General features: G+C 47.4%; 1 protein-coding gene across 1 annotated transcript in view; it reads left to right on the forward strand.

Moving 5' to 3' along the window:
• Positions 1–1,696: 1,696 nt before the first annotated feature.
• Rps6ka2 (ribosomal protein S6 kinase A2) overlaps positions 1,697–14,225 on the forward strand; it is a 279,066-nt gene continuing 266,537 nt past the window's right edge. Inside the window, exons 1-2 of the mRNA XM_036168885.1 lie at positions 1,697–2,194; positions 5,816–5,875. Coding sequence (XP_036024778.1) covers positions 2,132–2,194; positions 5,816–5,875 — 123 coding nt within the window. The 5' untranslated portion in view covers positions 1,697–2,131. The remainder of the gene's footprint in view (positions 2,195–5,815; positions 5,876–14,225) is intronic.

A 14,225-nucleotide genomic window follows, 5' to 3' on the forward strand; every position in this document is an offset into this window, starting at 1 on the left:
CCCAACACACCCTGAAAGTAATCATTCTTTTGTGTTTGCTGACAGGCAGTTCTGGCAAGAACTTTAACTCAGGGCCTCCTGGAAACTTGGGATCACTCCAGTCTCTAAGGAAGCATGGCTCACCCCGAGGCCGATCTAAACTTCTTTATCCTCATTCCTCCCTCAAAGGGAAGGACCAATATTTCCTTTCCTTCTTTCTGTATTGGGGTGTCTGTAGAATGTTCTAGAAATGAGAGGTTTTGTAAAAACACAACAAGAACATTCTGTGTCTCCTTCCATTGCCTGTGGGAGTTTCAGGTCTTAAGTGGTCAGATGAAATGCTTTTCACATCTTTTCAGAAGTCATTTGTGAGTGGTTTTCCTGGCTTTATTACAGAGACAAACCTCATCATTTTGTCTGTTGTTAGCTTGTGACCTTTTACATTGTGCCTTAAATGACTTCATTATTACAGTCAGTACACAGGATGCCCCACTCTGCTCTGTCAGCCAGTCAGTGGGTGTCCGATGTAAAATGAACAACATTGCCGTTCTTCTTATCCTGAGTAGAATTAACTTTCAAGGTCCCCACTGGCCTCATTTTGTAAAAAGATGAGTATGAAGTGCCTGTTGTCAATGCACACCCAACCCCCTCTGTTAATGTCAGATGAAGTATTCTGCTGCAAAATGTGAAGTATGCCAGATTTGGGCCTCTTTCCTTCCTGTAATAAGTTGCATTTCTTGGTGATTTTATAAAGATGAAAAGGACATGATAATGTTCTGTACTAGGGAGCCATTGCCTTAGCTGTTCTCAAAGACAAGGGCACACAGAAATGAAGATGCTTGCTTGCAGAGCAAGGCTAAACTTTGTCCGTCTTGAACACTATTTCCCAAGAGAGGAACCAAATCAATCCAGGCTCAGCATGGAGAAATGAATGCATCATTTCCCGCATGTGTTTCTTATTCCAAGGTAGAAATGGAACAGACCAAAGGCCCACCCTCAGGGAACCCTAAAACACACTCCCTCCTCGGAGAAACTGAGTTTCTCAGCCTCAGGCAGACAAGCCAGGGCTTCTTGACCCTGATCTCACCCGTGTGTCTGTGGGTACTTGACTTCTCTTTGAGCCATGGGACTTCCTCATCTGTAAAATGGGACTGAAATACCCATGCTGGGTGGAAAAAACAAATGAGATAATGTGCCTGATGCACAATGTTTAGAGTAGCAGCTGTCCCTGCCCCCAAACACACTTTTCCTGCTTTCCACAGGCCGTGCCTTAGTTCAAACAGTTCAGTCTCTGCCCTCTCCTGCAGAGAGGTCAGGGATGCCTCCTGTAAGGTTCCTACAGCCAGTCCTGTCTTCCTGCTTAGGGCAGAAGTGTGGTCAAAGACTGGATTCTGAGGTGCACAGCCTGCCCAGTCCCTTCAGCCTGTGGGTACTCCTTCCTCCTGGATGTCGCCTGCCTGCCCGAACAGAGCTGTTCACTGGGGACAGCAGGGAATCACTGCACCACGCGACTGCAGGCATCAGCACAGTCCCCAATGCGGCTTTCTGAAACCCTGATGTGGAGGGGTGTCTGTGCTGCATCTGGCCTCCGGCCTCAGCAGAACTCCTGACAGGGGTGGTGGTGTGGGTCCCAGGCAGTGTCGCAGAGGAGGGGAAGGGCAGAGCCTGAGCTTCAGTCCCTCCTTCTCCCTCACTGGTCCTCCGTTGCTAAGCAGTTTCTATGGCAGCAGCATCCTCAGACTCAACTTTCACCCTCATTTAGAGCCAATTAAGGTAAAATAGTGAGGGGAGGGAGCAGAGTGGCAACGTAGCGGGGAGGCAGGGAAGCACTTGGAGGCTGCAGGCAAAGCTTTACTCTGTCAGGCGCACAGGCACAGTCACTCAGAAGCAGCTGCAGTCTCCCTGCCTAGCTGTGCTGCAGCCTGCTGAGGAGGCTGAGCCGCCACATTAAAGACCTCAGGACCCTCCACGGCCCAGGAGCTCGTCCTTCTGTCCTTCTGGTGTGCTCTTCCCCACTCTCCACTCCAGCCTGGCCTGTGCCTCCCGCCTCTGACATCCTGTCAGCCGATTCTCCCCACCAGCCGCTTGGTGCCTGTGTTTGTTTTCTTTCTTACTATTAACACTTGATTGGAAGAAAAGGAAAGTTTAAAAAATGCCGATTGCACAGTTGCTGGAACTATGGAAGAAGATCGAGGTGGAACCCATGGAGATCGAGGTGAGTAGGGGAGAGGGAAGCATGCACTTTCTCACAGAGCCCGCTGGACTGTAGCAAATGGACTTTGACTCAATAGAAAAATCCACGATTGTCAAGTGACTATTAGCATGGCAGAGATGGACGTTCTAGGTCCACGTTTCACTTGTGTGGCCACATAGACATGCATCTTGGCGTGCCCATGGCAGTGAGTGTGGTGTTAGTGCATGCATGAAACAAACAGAAGGCTGGCACTGCTGCTGACACCCACCCTTCGGCCGCTTCTTGCAGCGTGGTTGTGTGCCCTGAAGTACACCTTTTGTCAACTAGTCGGCACCCGTTGTCTCTGCTTTCAACAAGTGGTCTAGATCATGGTCTAGATCTCCATTTGCTGCAGAGGCCAACCAGCTATGCTAGGAGGATCAGAACGCAGAGGCAGTGCTGTCCTGACAGTCATGGACTCAGGGAGAAATGAGAGCCGAGAAAAAGCTGATATGATGGGTCTGGGCTGGGGAAGACACGGATGACTCGGTTGCCTAGGCATGTGGAAGCCTCTGTTGCCAGGGATTTCATTCGCTCCATTTGGGTTCCCCATGATCACCAGAGATTTTCCTGAAAGTTTTCCTAAGTTGTTAAGACTGCATCTTTAGATGGACATGTACTGTGTCAAGAGCAACCAAAATGGTCCATTTTTATAGGTTCCTAAATACCACAACCTCAGGCTTAATTTGTGCCTCATCTGACCCTATGCTATAAATTCCATGCTAACTGCTTTCACATCAGAGTGAGTGACATGGAGACAGTCACGTAAATACATCTTTAAACTGAGTGATTTTGTTTTAGAAGACAGCTTATTTGGTATTTTACTTTGAAGACTTTCTAAGCAGCTAGACTCCCATAAAAATACTCGGAATAGGGCTTTCGAGGTTGCTTAGTGGGTGAAGGTGTTTGCTGTCAAGCCTGATGACCTGATTTCCTAAACTCATGTGATAATAGGGAAGGACTCATCACTGAAAGTTGCCCTCTGACTTCTACACACACACACACACACACACACACACACACACACACACGGGGCTGGGCAAAGAGGCAGACAGAGAGAGACAGAGACCAAATAAATAAACGAGTGTAAATTTTTTAAGTGCTTAGAGTAGGTGTTGGTATTAACAGAGAGTAGAGCCTCTCACAGATGCTGTGTGGTGCATGGTGTAGCCAGAGCAGTCTGAGTACTGGTGCAAGGGAGTTACCTTGGGGGGCGAGGAGTACACTCAGCTCTGCCTCTGCTGCTGATTACTCTGCCGGTGCTTGACGCTGCCTTACAGTTGAAGGCAAAGCCACTCATTGCCTAGGTGACAACTCTAGTCTATATTTAAAAAGATACTTGATTCCTCTAAAAATTCAACTAGTGAATGAACAAAAGATGAGAGCAGACGTTCTCTTATTTCCTGTAGCTGTCGTCGTTTTGTGGTCTGATGTCTTTCCGCCTGGCTTCTTGAACATAGAGCTTTTTGGGGGGGGACTAGACTGATGGGGAAAGGCGGGGATGGGGGAAATGTTGAGCATTGCTAGAATTCTGAGTCTGGCACTACCACCAGGAGAGAGGCTTCTAAGAGCAGCTTGTGTTGAAAATATTTCTGAAGTAGTCACAGGCAGACTCATAGTATTATGAAAATATGTCATGACCCAAGCAAACTCGCAAATCTAAAATCTTAAAGCAGAGTTGATCGCACCTGCACTGCCCTGCTGTCCAGCAGGGGAGAGGATTGTGAGTTTCTGTGGTCAGTCTGTATGATACAATGAGGAGATTCAGATGGGCTAAACAGCCTTGAAAGATGTTTCCTCAGGCTTTCTGGTGAGTTTTCCACAGGAAACCTGTGGAGTATTCAGAGTTAGGATGGGGCATTCAATTGTTAGTAATCTGGAACTAAGGAAACCTAGAGTCATTTCCACAGAAGGATCAAAGCTGAAATACTGAAAGCATGGAGTTTCCAGCTCTTGAGGGACATTCCATGTCCTCAAGTGTGACTTCCCTGGGTCAGTATACCTAAGCTGACTTTATTGTCTTGTTTTACCCGTGTCTCATATCCTATGCTATTGAAATAACTCACAGATCAAGATGGTGGGCAGAGCTGGGTGGGACACACCTGGAGTCTGACCTTGCATGGATAGGATTGTCTTTAGAACACGTTGCTCCTGGATTCTTCTAGCCTAACATGGCTACACTTGTTTCCTCTTCCCAGTTGCTCTTGTGTCCACAGGCCTAAGAAATCTAGGATTCTGAGAACCAGCAATGCTCCAGCACTTAGACTAGAGGAAACCCATTGCCCATCTAAGGAGACTAATTGTTGGTACTATGAATTGGTTCTGGATATTTTTGATGAAATTTTACCCATGAATGGGGTAAGAAAAGAGGGTAATTAAAAATTGGAGGTTCTAGAGAGCCCCTGAACACTCTAGTATGAAGGGGGGCAATGGTGTTCTGTGAGCTGTACTCACTGGCTAAAGGCATGTATCAGAAGCAGGACTCCAGGGTGCCTGTGCTCAGCAGGGTTTCAGTGGCCACAGACATGCTCTGGAGATATGGTGAGCAGCAGCAACAGAGCCAGTGTGTGAAGCCATCTGTGAGGTTTAGCTGACTCATTTTAAGCTTATTTTTTTTGCAGGAGCAAGTGTGAGCTTTCTGGGATGTCACAGTGCATTACAGAAAGCAAAATCTTGGTTTTCAAACACTACACATCCGCCTGGTGACTCAGAGTCAAGTTAGTGTGATTTCTAACCCAGCATGGCTGCTGGCTTAGCAATCATAGTGATGTCAGCAGTTAACCCAGAGCATCAGAGCACAGGAGAGTTAGTGATAGGTAGGAGGAATGTTTCATTGAGTTCTTTCTGAATCTTAAGGTGGTAGGGGCTGTCACCTTTCTGGTGAGGAAACAGGTCATCTGAGCAGTTGTCTGTGCTACTGCATGGTAAGCAAAGATGTGGCCCTGGCCCTCCTGTTTAAACCCTGAGCTACACAGATGTTGTTTTGGCGTCTGTGAGCCCAGAACATACTGTCTGTGATTTAATTAATCCTTCCAAGCTGGGCTTGGTGGCACATACCTGTAATCCCAAAACCTAGGAGGCAGAGGTGGGAAGACTGCTGTGAGACTAGACATGTTCATATAGCACATTTTAGGCTGATACAGTTTCCACTAGACACTCTCTAAAAAACAAAACTACAAAATCCAATTCTTCCAGAGTTAACATGAGCCTGATTTGTTCCATTCACATAGGAATGATGACGGTCTCTTTTGCTGCCTGGCTCTGTCTGCCCTCACCATGTTGATGCTTGAGCTCCATGTGAGCTTGTCTCCTGCTGCTGCCTGGTTGAAGGCTGTATAAAGGTCTCCTCTTTCAGATTGTGCTGAAACACATCATTGTTTCAGCAGCCTGTGACTTTAGACATGAATGCTCACTGCCTGGATGTAAAGCACCTGTCTCCAATACCAAGCATTCCACAGTTCCGGGACTATTTAGTGCAAGGGAGACCCATGATACAGACTCCACCACCTACCAAGCTAGTTTCAACTGTGCTGACTACACCTATGAAGCTATTGATACAAATTTTGAGATGTTAACCATATTAACCTATGTCTCTGTTGTCAGACCACGGAGGAGGAACTCAGCCTGGACACAGAGCCCACCCCAGAAGATGCCACAGAAGAAGTAACTATATCTTTTGTTTGTTTGTTTGGGGGGAGATTGAATCTGGAAGGTAGACTAGAGAGAAATCTGGAAGTCATTTTAGTAAGATGTGTGTCTATCTGCAAACATACATATACACACGTATGCATTGTGTATTAGGTTAGTATGTCCCTCAAAAGAAAGAGTCTAACACAATGAGGACAAATACAAGTTGAGGGGAGTCTGGGTCTTAGGAGAGCACTGCTTGCTGTTGACAGTTAAGGCAGGTGTGAAAAACAGGCAGAGGCACAGGAGCATAGGAAATGACTCTGCCTGCTGGGAATTATGTAACACAGCTCTTGAAAGCTTTGTGTGTGTGCAAGCAAGCTACAGGCTCCTGGCAGGTGGAGTCGTCTGTGGGGAGGCATGGAAGAAGTGAGGCCCAAATGAGGGGAGTTAAGAGGGCAATACCACGAGGCCAGTGAGGAACAGGACAGGAAAATGAGGCTGGAAGCAGAAGAGAGGAGCAGGGCATCTCTGGAGGCTGGTGCCCGGAGGTGGAAAGGAAACACTGAAATCAGGAAAATCCCAGGCTGCTACTAGCTAGGTGTCTTTTGGTTTCAGTGCTTCCTAGGAGCCTGTTATCCAAACAGACAGCTGGGACCTGGCTTAGACTTCAGCATAGTGACAGTGTCCCAGCTACACTGGTGACAGAGAGGCCCAGAAGATGTTAGACAGTAGGGGTTAAATTCTAAAGCGGAGTTGAAGCTGGAGCCAAAGAAATCTAGATAAGCAACTTTATATCCTACACCTAGAAAGGAAGTTCTGTCAAAGGTGTCTCAGGCAGTGGAAGGTTGACAAAACCAGCGGGCCTGAGGGAGTACTGTCAGTGTCTTCTGCCAGGGGCCACTGAGAACCAGGATGTCGTCACATCCACAATTCTGTCAACTTTATCATAGTGTGGGAGAACTAGATTGGTGGGCATTGCCGGCCAGCTCACAGACTGAGAATTGCCTTTGATGCATGCTAACCTATGCATGCCAATGCAAATTCTGCCCGGTGCCTCCAGGTCCCAGGATCGCGTGAAGCAGCCTATTGGTCAGTTAGGAAAATGTCATTAATCTGCCTCACCTTTGGCTGGCTACCTTCCCTTCTGACCCAGGGTTTTAGAGCTCAGCTCTCTCCAGAGCTTTGAAGGGATTTGACTGAGTTCGGATGGAATATCAGCTTGGCTGTGAACCTTAGCTTTCCCTGGATAGCAGCATAGCTCTGGACAGGGCTGCAGAATCAGAGGTTAAAGAAACATGAACTAGGGATTTTCCTGAAAAGATGCATATTTGATTGGATCTTTGCCAAGTTGTGGAGCAAAGAAGAAAGGAGAGACAAGACAGCCAGTGTGGTTTAGATGACCCAGTTTAGCCTGCTCTTTGCAGGAGTTAAGTGTGAGCTTTCTCTCTGGGATGTCACAATGCATTAGTGAAAGGAACGGAGTTGGCTTCTGGAGACATTCTGTGGCACTGTCAGTGTGGGTGTGGCAGACTGCTCGTTTTGTAGCAATAAGATTGGGCCTCATGATGTGTTAGTTCATTTGAGCTGTTTCAACCAAACAGCAGCAGCTTGGTGGTGCCTAACTGACAGATCCTGTCCCGCAGTTCTGGAGACCCATGATCTTCCTGCCCCAGCTTCTTTAGTGTGGGGATTATAGCCATGTGCCACCACATACTTATTCTCTAGTGCTTCTTATGGTGTCTAGACATGGATCTATACATATCGCAATTTAAACATTCAGCTTTTGTGCAAGTTGTTTTTCATAATGGAATATGAGATAGTAGAAATTATTTCCCGATGGTTACCTTGACTAGATGATAGGAAATCAGAATTTAAAAATCTGTAATAAATAAAGGAGAGCTCCAAACACAACTCAGGGGCATTTGTAGGATTGTAACACTGACACTTAGGTGCATCCACATTGTCTGTGGGCTGAGAATTACTGGGGAAATCACTTATTTGCTTAATGTTTCTGATAGATGATGTTAAAAAAACATGTAGTTTTCCACCATCCCTGCAGATTGATGCCATTTTGATATTCTATATGGTTGGCTGCTGTTTGTTAAAATCATGTAATTCTTTCCCATCCTCCTTGGCTTTGAGGGAACAATCTGCAAGGTCTTCTAAAGTGAAGGATTCATGGTTCAGATAATTTAGGGAAATTTGATGGCTACAAACTAAGTACCAAAAGTTTCACCTTTGTTAGTGAACATGTGGTAATAAAAAACATACCTGTTTGTGGAAAAATAATCAAAAATCATAACTGCAGTTGAAGCGCCCTGCTTGCCCTGGAGAGTGCTGAAGGGACATTGGAACTGCTCCACCTTGGAATGACCTTACTTGAGGTGGCTGCTTTAAAATTTTTTTGAGACAGGGTCTCATTTGTAGCCTTGGCTGTCTTGGATCTCACTGTGTAGTCCAGGTGGGACTCAGATTCACAGAGATCTGCCTGCTTCTGTCTCCCAAGTGTTGGGATGAAAGACGTTCACTGCCACACCTGACCTGAGTTTTAGTTTTGATAACATGCATGCTTGTGTGTCTGTGTGGTGTTGTTCATGTGGGTGCAGTTTCCACAGATGCCAGAAGAGGGCATCAGATCCTTTGGAGCAGGAGTTACAGGTGGTTGGGAGCCAGCCAGCCAGAGTGCTGGGAACCCAACTCTGGTTCTCTCTAAGGTATGCACTCTTACCTGCCAAACCAACTCTCCAGCCCCAGATGCCTTTTTAAAATGGAGACATTTTCTTTCTTTTTAAAGTATAGGACATGTTGGGCATTTCATGTCTAAACATTTCCCTGTGTAGTCTTTGTCTAGCTGTGTCAGGTGCCAAGGCTCTGCCCAATTTCTGGAAAAAAGAACCCCAGGGAAGTTCCAACATAAAGAGTGAAAATGGGTCAAGAAGTCTACTTCTGAATTTGAGAGTTAACGCAGCTTATTTTCCCTTCAGTGTTGTCGAGGGCAAGGCTTCCTTTCTAGGGAAATTGGGCTCCATGTAGGGAGTGTGTTATAAATTCCTAGGAGGGAAGCCTTACTCTGGCTCCATTTGGTACATACAAAGCAGGCACCTATTATATTCTAAACAGCAGCAGTGGACCAGCAGGTTCTCTGAATCATCTCCCTGAGGGTGTATTTGAGGGGCTCAGCATAGGGCAGATTGGAGGCTCAGAAGGAAGCAGAAGCAACAGCTGTGGTAAGGTACCTGAAGTGTAATGTTGAGATTCTCCTGGTTCCTTTGGAAGCTTGTTTGTAGTGAGCAAGCTGGAATGCTGGGAAGTCATGGTGTGCCAGATCATCGATGCAGACAGCTTAAATAGGTCCCCATTGACTGTGTGTGTGTGTGTGTGTGTGTGTGTGTGTGTGTGTGTGCGCGCGCGCGCGCGCGCGCGCCCTGCCTCCACCTTTCCCCCAGGGTACTCATGAGGACTCAGGGATAAGAGATTTAGATAGAAGTATAGAGGTGAGAGAGACAGACAGAAGCACAGGATAGCCTCGGGAGGGCCTGGATCCTAATCCACCGGTCCCTTCTGTCTCTTCTAAAGGGCTTTTTAAAGGAATGCCAAGGAGTGGATCAAAAGACCTCCACCTAGCACAGCCAAGTAAGACCCTTCCAAATACCTGGTAACGATACCCTTGGTCAGTCCATCCCCTTCTGCAGCCCTGCTGGGTAAAGCAAGTTCAGATCCCACTAGGAAACCTCAGTGGGCTCCCACACACATGTTTTGCCTTTCAGGGTTAACTGAGCACATTTTATCAGCGGTCAAGAGGCAACTGTCACCTCACTGTCTGGGAAATGTCTGGACATGGTTTGAGAGTCCTCACTGTGTGCTTCACCCACTACAGTGACCCCCACTCAGAGACCGTGCCCTTATTCACCCATGCGGGAGGTGAGGCATCAGGGATCGGGCTATGGATGGCGGCAATACTCCTTTACCAGTTGGTACCTCCTGGTCCGCAGACAGGGAGGAGGGCCAGGTGGAGGAGTGGAGTGAGGAGCCAGTGTTATTGGCACTGGGGTGGGACACTTCCCTAGAGCTGCCTCACACAGCTTCTAAGCACCACACCAGGCTGCTGTGCCATTTTGTCAGCTTTTGAGTCACCGAGAATCACCAGATGTTTAGATGCTTTTCAGGTAAGCTTTTATTTCATAGGAAAAAAAAGTGCTTCCCTTCCCCCACCAGCTTTGATGGCAGCACAGGGAATGTCTGTGATGTGAGGGGGTGCTGAGGCTGCAGGAGAGACCCACAGGGAGACTGCTGGGGCGGGGCTCTAACAGACGCTCAGAGCCATCCAGGAAGTTGAGGCAGGCGGCACCGGTTCAGAGGCTGGGGAAGATTCTGGAACTGCACAAATGGTCCCCTCTCTAGGTGTCAACAAGGTTTGTGGGCAAATTGTTGATGAGCCCCTGGGCACATCTCCCTCTGATCATGTGGTGACTAGCTCAGTGAGGAGGTGGTGGGAAGGAGACAGGTCAGGGGACACCAGGGTGCCAGAGGGAGAGAGCCAGCACAGGCTCTCATCATAAGGCCGGCCCTGATGCCAGGCTGTGGTGCACCAGCACAGGCTCTCATCATAAGGCCGGCCCTGTGCAGGCCTGTGTGCAGCCAGCACAGGCTCTCATCATAAGGCCGGCCCTGTGCAGGCCTGTGTGGAGCCTGCCCATCACTGTCCTTTCTCTGGGATGTAGAGACAGAGAGACTCCTCTCACTTTGAAGGAAAAAGGAGAAAGGAAGAACAACTGTACTGCTTTGAATAGAAACGAGACAAGGTGAATAATGAAGCTGGGAACTAATAAAGCAATTAAGAGCGATGCAATTACAGTTTAAAGAGATAGTTAATAGCTTTGGAAGATTAATAAGACATTCTCCCAAGTCCTGCTTGTTATGTTACATAATCTGTGCAGACATCCGTGGGCTCTCCAGGGGGCAATACACATGTTCCAGCAACTGCTCCATTCTCTCTGGGCTTGCAAGTCTCAGTTCTTTGTTCAACAGAGTTGTGTTAATGCTTATGTGGATACTAGAAAAGGGCAGCACACACGATGCTTCTTGGGAAAAGATAAATTTGGCCAAGCTATAGCGTTCTCTCCATTCAAGCTCACTGTGGGCATGCATAAGTGGCAATGGCTTCTTGGAGCATGAATAGTTATTGAGGCAAAAATGAGGGGCTGTATATGAATTTATAACCTAAACTGACAGTGCACATGACAGTTATTTACAATAATACACAGCCGACAAAGCATCTAGCTCTTGACATCCAGGACATCTGTGCCCTGGGCTGTCCTTTCTTACTTGAAAGAGGGCAAATGGAGGTGGTTGAGCCCGACACCCTCATCTTTCTGTTTTTATAGCAGAAAGTTAGACATTGCAAATGAACACAGAGGGATCACTCAGCCAGTTAGTGAAGGCCCTCAGATGGGGGCACCAGCTGGAGGGTTCTGTGACAGGGAGATCCAGATGGACAGTTCTGTGACAGGGAGATCCAGGTGGAGGGTTCTGTGACAGGGAGATCCAGGTGGAAGGTTCTGTGACAGGGGAGATTCAGGTGGAGGGTTCTATAATATGGGAGATCCAGGTGGAGGGTTCTGTGACAGGGAGATCCAGGTGGAGGGTTCTGTGACAGGGGAGATTCAGATGGAGGGTTCTATAATATGGGAGATCCAGGTGGAGGGTTCTGTGACAGGGGAGATTCAGATGGAGGGTTCTATAATATGGGAGATCCAGGTGGAGGGTTCTGTGACAGGGGAGATTCAGATGGAGGGTTCTATAATATGGGAGATCCAGGTGGAGGGTTCTGTGACAGGGAGATCCAGGTGGAGGGTTCTGTGACAGGGAGATCCAGGTGGAGGGTTCTATGATATGGGAGATCCAGGTGGAGGGTTCTGTGACAGGAGATCCAGGTGGAGGGTTCTGTGACAGGAGATCCAGGTGGAGGGTTCTATGACAGGGGAGATCCAGGTGGAGGGTTCTATGACAGGAGATCCAGGTGGAGGGTACTGTGACAGGAGATCCAGGTGGAGGGTACTGTGACAGGAGATCCAGGTGGAGGGTTCTGTGACAGGAGAGCCAGGTGGAGGGTTCTGTGACAGGAGATCCAGGTGGAGGCTATGGCATCCACAAAGAGCTGGACAAACCTGGAAACTCATCACCACAAGCTCCAGCATGTTTCACTGTAGCCCCAGTGGCAGCGCGTCGGACAGTGACTCTGTGGGAGAAATTGCATGAAAATGCATTCTCCAGGGACCATGGTGATGGCCTTGTCAAAGCACATGTGAAAAATCACTGTTTCAGCATGAAGAGGAGTTGTGAGATCTTTGCTGTCCCTAGGCTGAGCATGCAGACTAGCTTGACAACAGTTCAGGTCACTGAAGCCCCTGATAAACAACACAGTGACATCCTAACTGAAAGGAATGTGAGCAGTGGAACGAGAACTCTCCCAGTGTGCTCCTGAGTGACTTCGCCTGGCCTCTTCTTGGGCTCTGGGAATGGGGGAGATCTTACAATAGCAACCCAGCCAGTGAGGGCATGTCTGCATTGCTCTTTCTACCTAGATGGTGCCAACTGTCTCTGGTTCACTTGCACCTGATATGGAGAAGAGATTATTGGTGAATGGAATAAGGACACAGGTAACAGTGGGTCAGGCCTTCCTTCTGTTCAAGCCTTAGCACTGTGCTGCTGGTGACAGAGATCTTGTGGTACACAAGTGGCCTGTGCCCCAGTCTGTCATATCTTTCCTACATCACACACAGGAGAGCTGGCTCCCAGGAGGGGGTCATGTTCCTCTGAGGCCCTACATGAGCTTGGTGCCCTGTGAGCCATGCCTGTCACAGAGCTGGTCCTGGAGAGGTCCCACCTCACAGTTGAGGTTTTGTACAACTCACACACTGAGTCCTCATACAGGGTTCTCTCACTTTAACTCCTCTCTTCAAGTAATATAATATAATATAATATAATATAATATAATATAATAAATATTAAATAATAATAATAATAAAAACAATCTACCTAAGTTCCTTTTTCAATGTATACATAGCACTCCAGAGGAGCCTTAGCTGGGAGATACTTTCACAAAATTAGCCCCTTCCTCAGTTTTTAGACTCTCTCTCTTCCTCTCTATGTCATAAGTGAAATACTGAATTACAAGAATATTTATTCATCCCAAATGGATAATTTGAAAAATTATGGCCAGGGAAGCCATATGTTTGTGTGTGTGTGTGTGTGTATGTGTATGTATGTGTGTGTATACATGTATGTGTATTTTCAATCAAGTAGACTCCCTTCTGTTGATAATGCCAAGCTTTGGTAAGACACAAAGAAGCCATCAGAAAATGCAGCCTTTCTCTTGCCTCCTGCTCAGCACTTGCACACACCTGCAGCCGGGTGTGGAAATGAAGTCTCTGCAATGGTGTGATAATAATCTCTAAGGAATCAGCAAAGCATATTTTCCCAGAATGAGTTCCAAACACCCAAGTGCCAAGCACACACAGAAGAGCCAACCATTGCCAGATGGTTTGTGGCCTGGTGTTCTCTCAGAGTGGGCCATGGGTGACCTTCAGCTCCCTTGGCTACCTTCTGCCTTTTACAGATGGTTGGTCCATCCCAGCATGACAGACAAGGTCCAGGCCACTCAGCAAGCAACTCTTCAATATTTCCTGAGCATTTATGTGAAACTGAGTCTGTATTAGCACACAGGAGATAAACACCTCTAGTTCTTCAGGGTCACAATCTGTTTGAGAACTTAGACACTTAAGTGTATAGTTAAACTACCAGGCAAATACAACAAGAAAGTGTTTTCTAACCATTATGGAACAGTGAAAAGTCTCCTGTATCCACAGGCACAACGCTGGATGCTTTGGGGTCTCCCACCTCCCAAGCCACAAGTCTGTTCTTTTTCTCCTTCTGTCCTTGCCTTCACTCACTTGTGCATACTTGCACATGTACTTGCACACACATACACAGATGTACACACACACACACACACACACACACACACACACACACACATACATGTGTAATATTGACCAACATATCTTCTAAGTCCTCCTTTTCTTCTTTCACAGCTGTCTACCAAGCTATGGTGTACTTAGCATGTACTCAACACCTGTGATTTCCTAATAAGCACTACACAAAAGTTCTCCCATCAGGTCTGTCCTTCAGTGTTCTCCCAAATGAACACCCCCTAAACAAGATCACCTTAGGTGACAGTTCTATAGAAAGGCAAGACAGGGTGAGGCCACAGGGTGGGTCTAAAGGTCCTTCCTGTGTGCTATACTATCCCAGACTTAAATACTGAGGAGGAACCAGTCTATAGATCTGGCAGGACACCAGCCTTCAACCTGGTAAGTTCCTG

Source organism: Onychomys torridus, chromosome 19, assembly GCF_903995425.1.
Source record: "Onychomys torridus chromosome 19, mOncTor1.1, whole genome shotgun sequence".
NCBI classification, from domain to species: domain Eukaryota; kingdom Metazoa; phylum Chordata; class Mammalia; order Rodentia; family Cricetidae; genus Onychomys; species Onychomys torridus.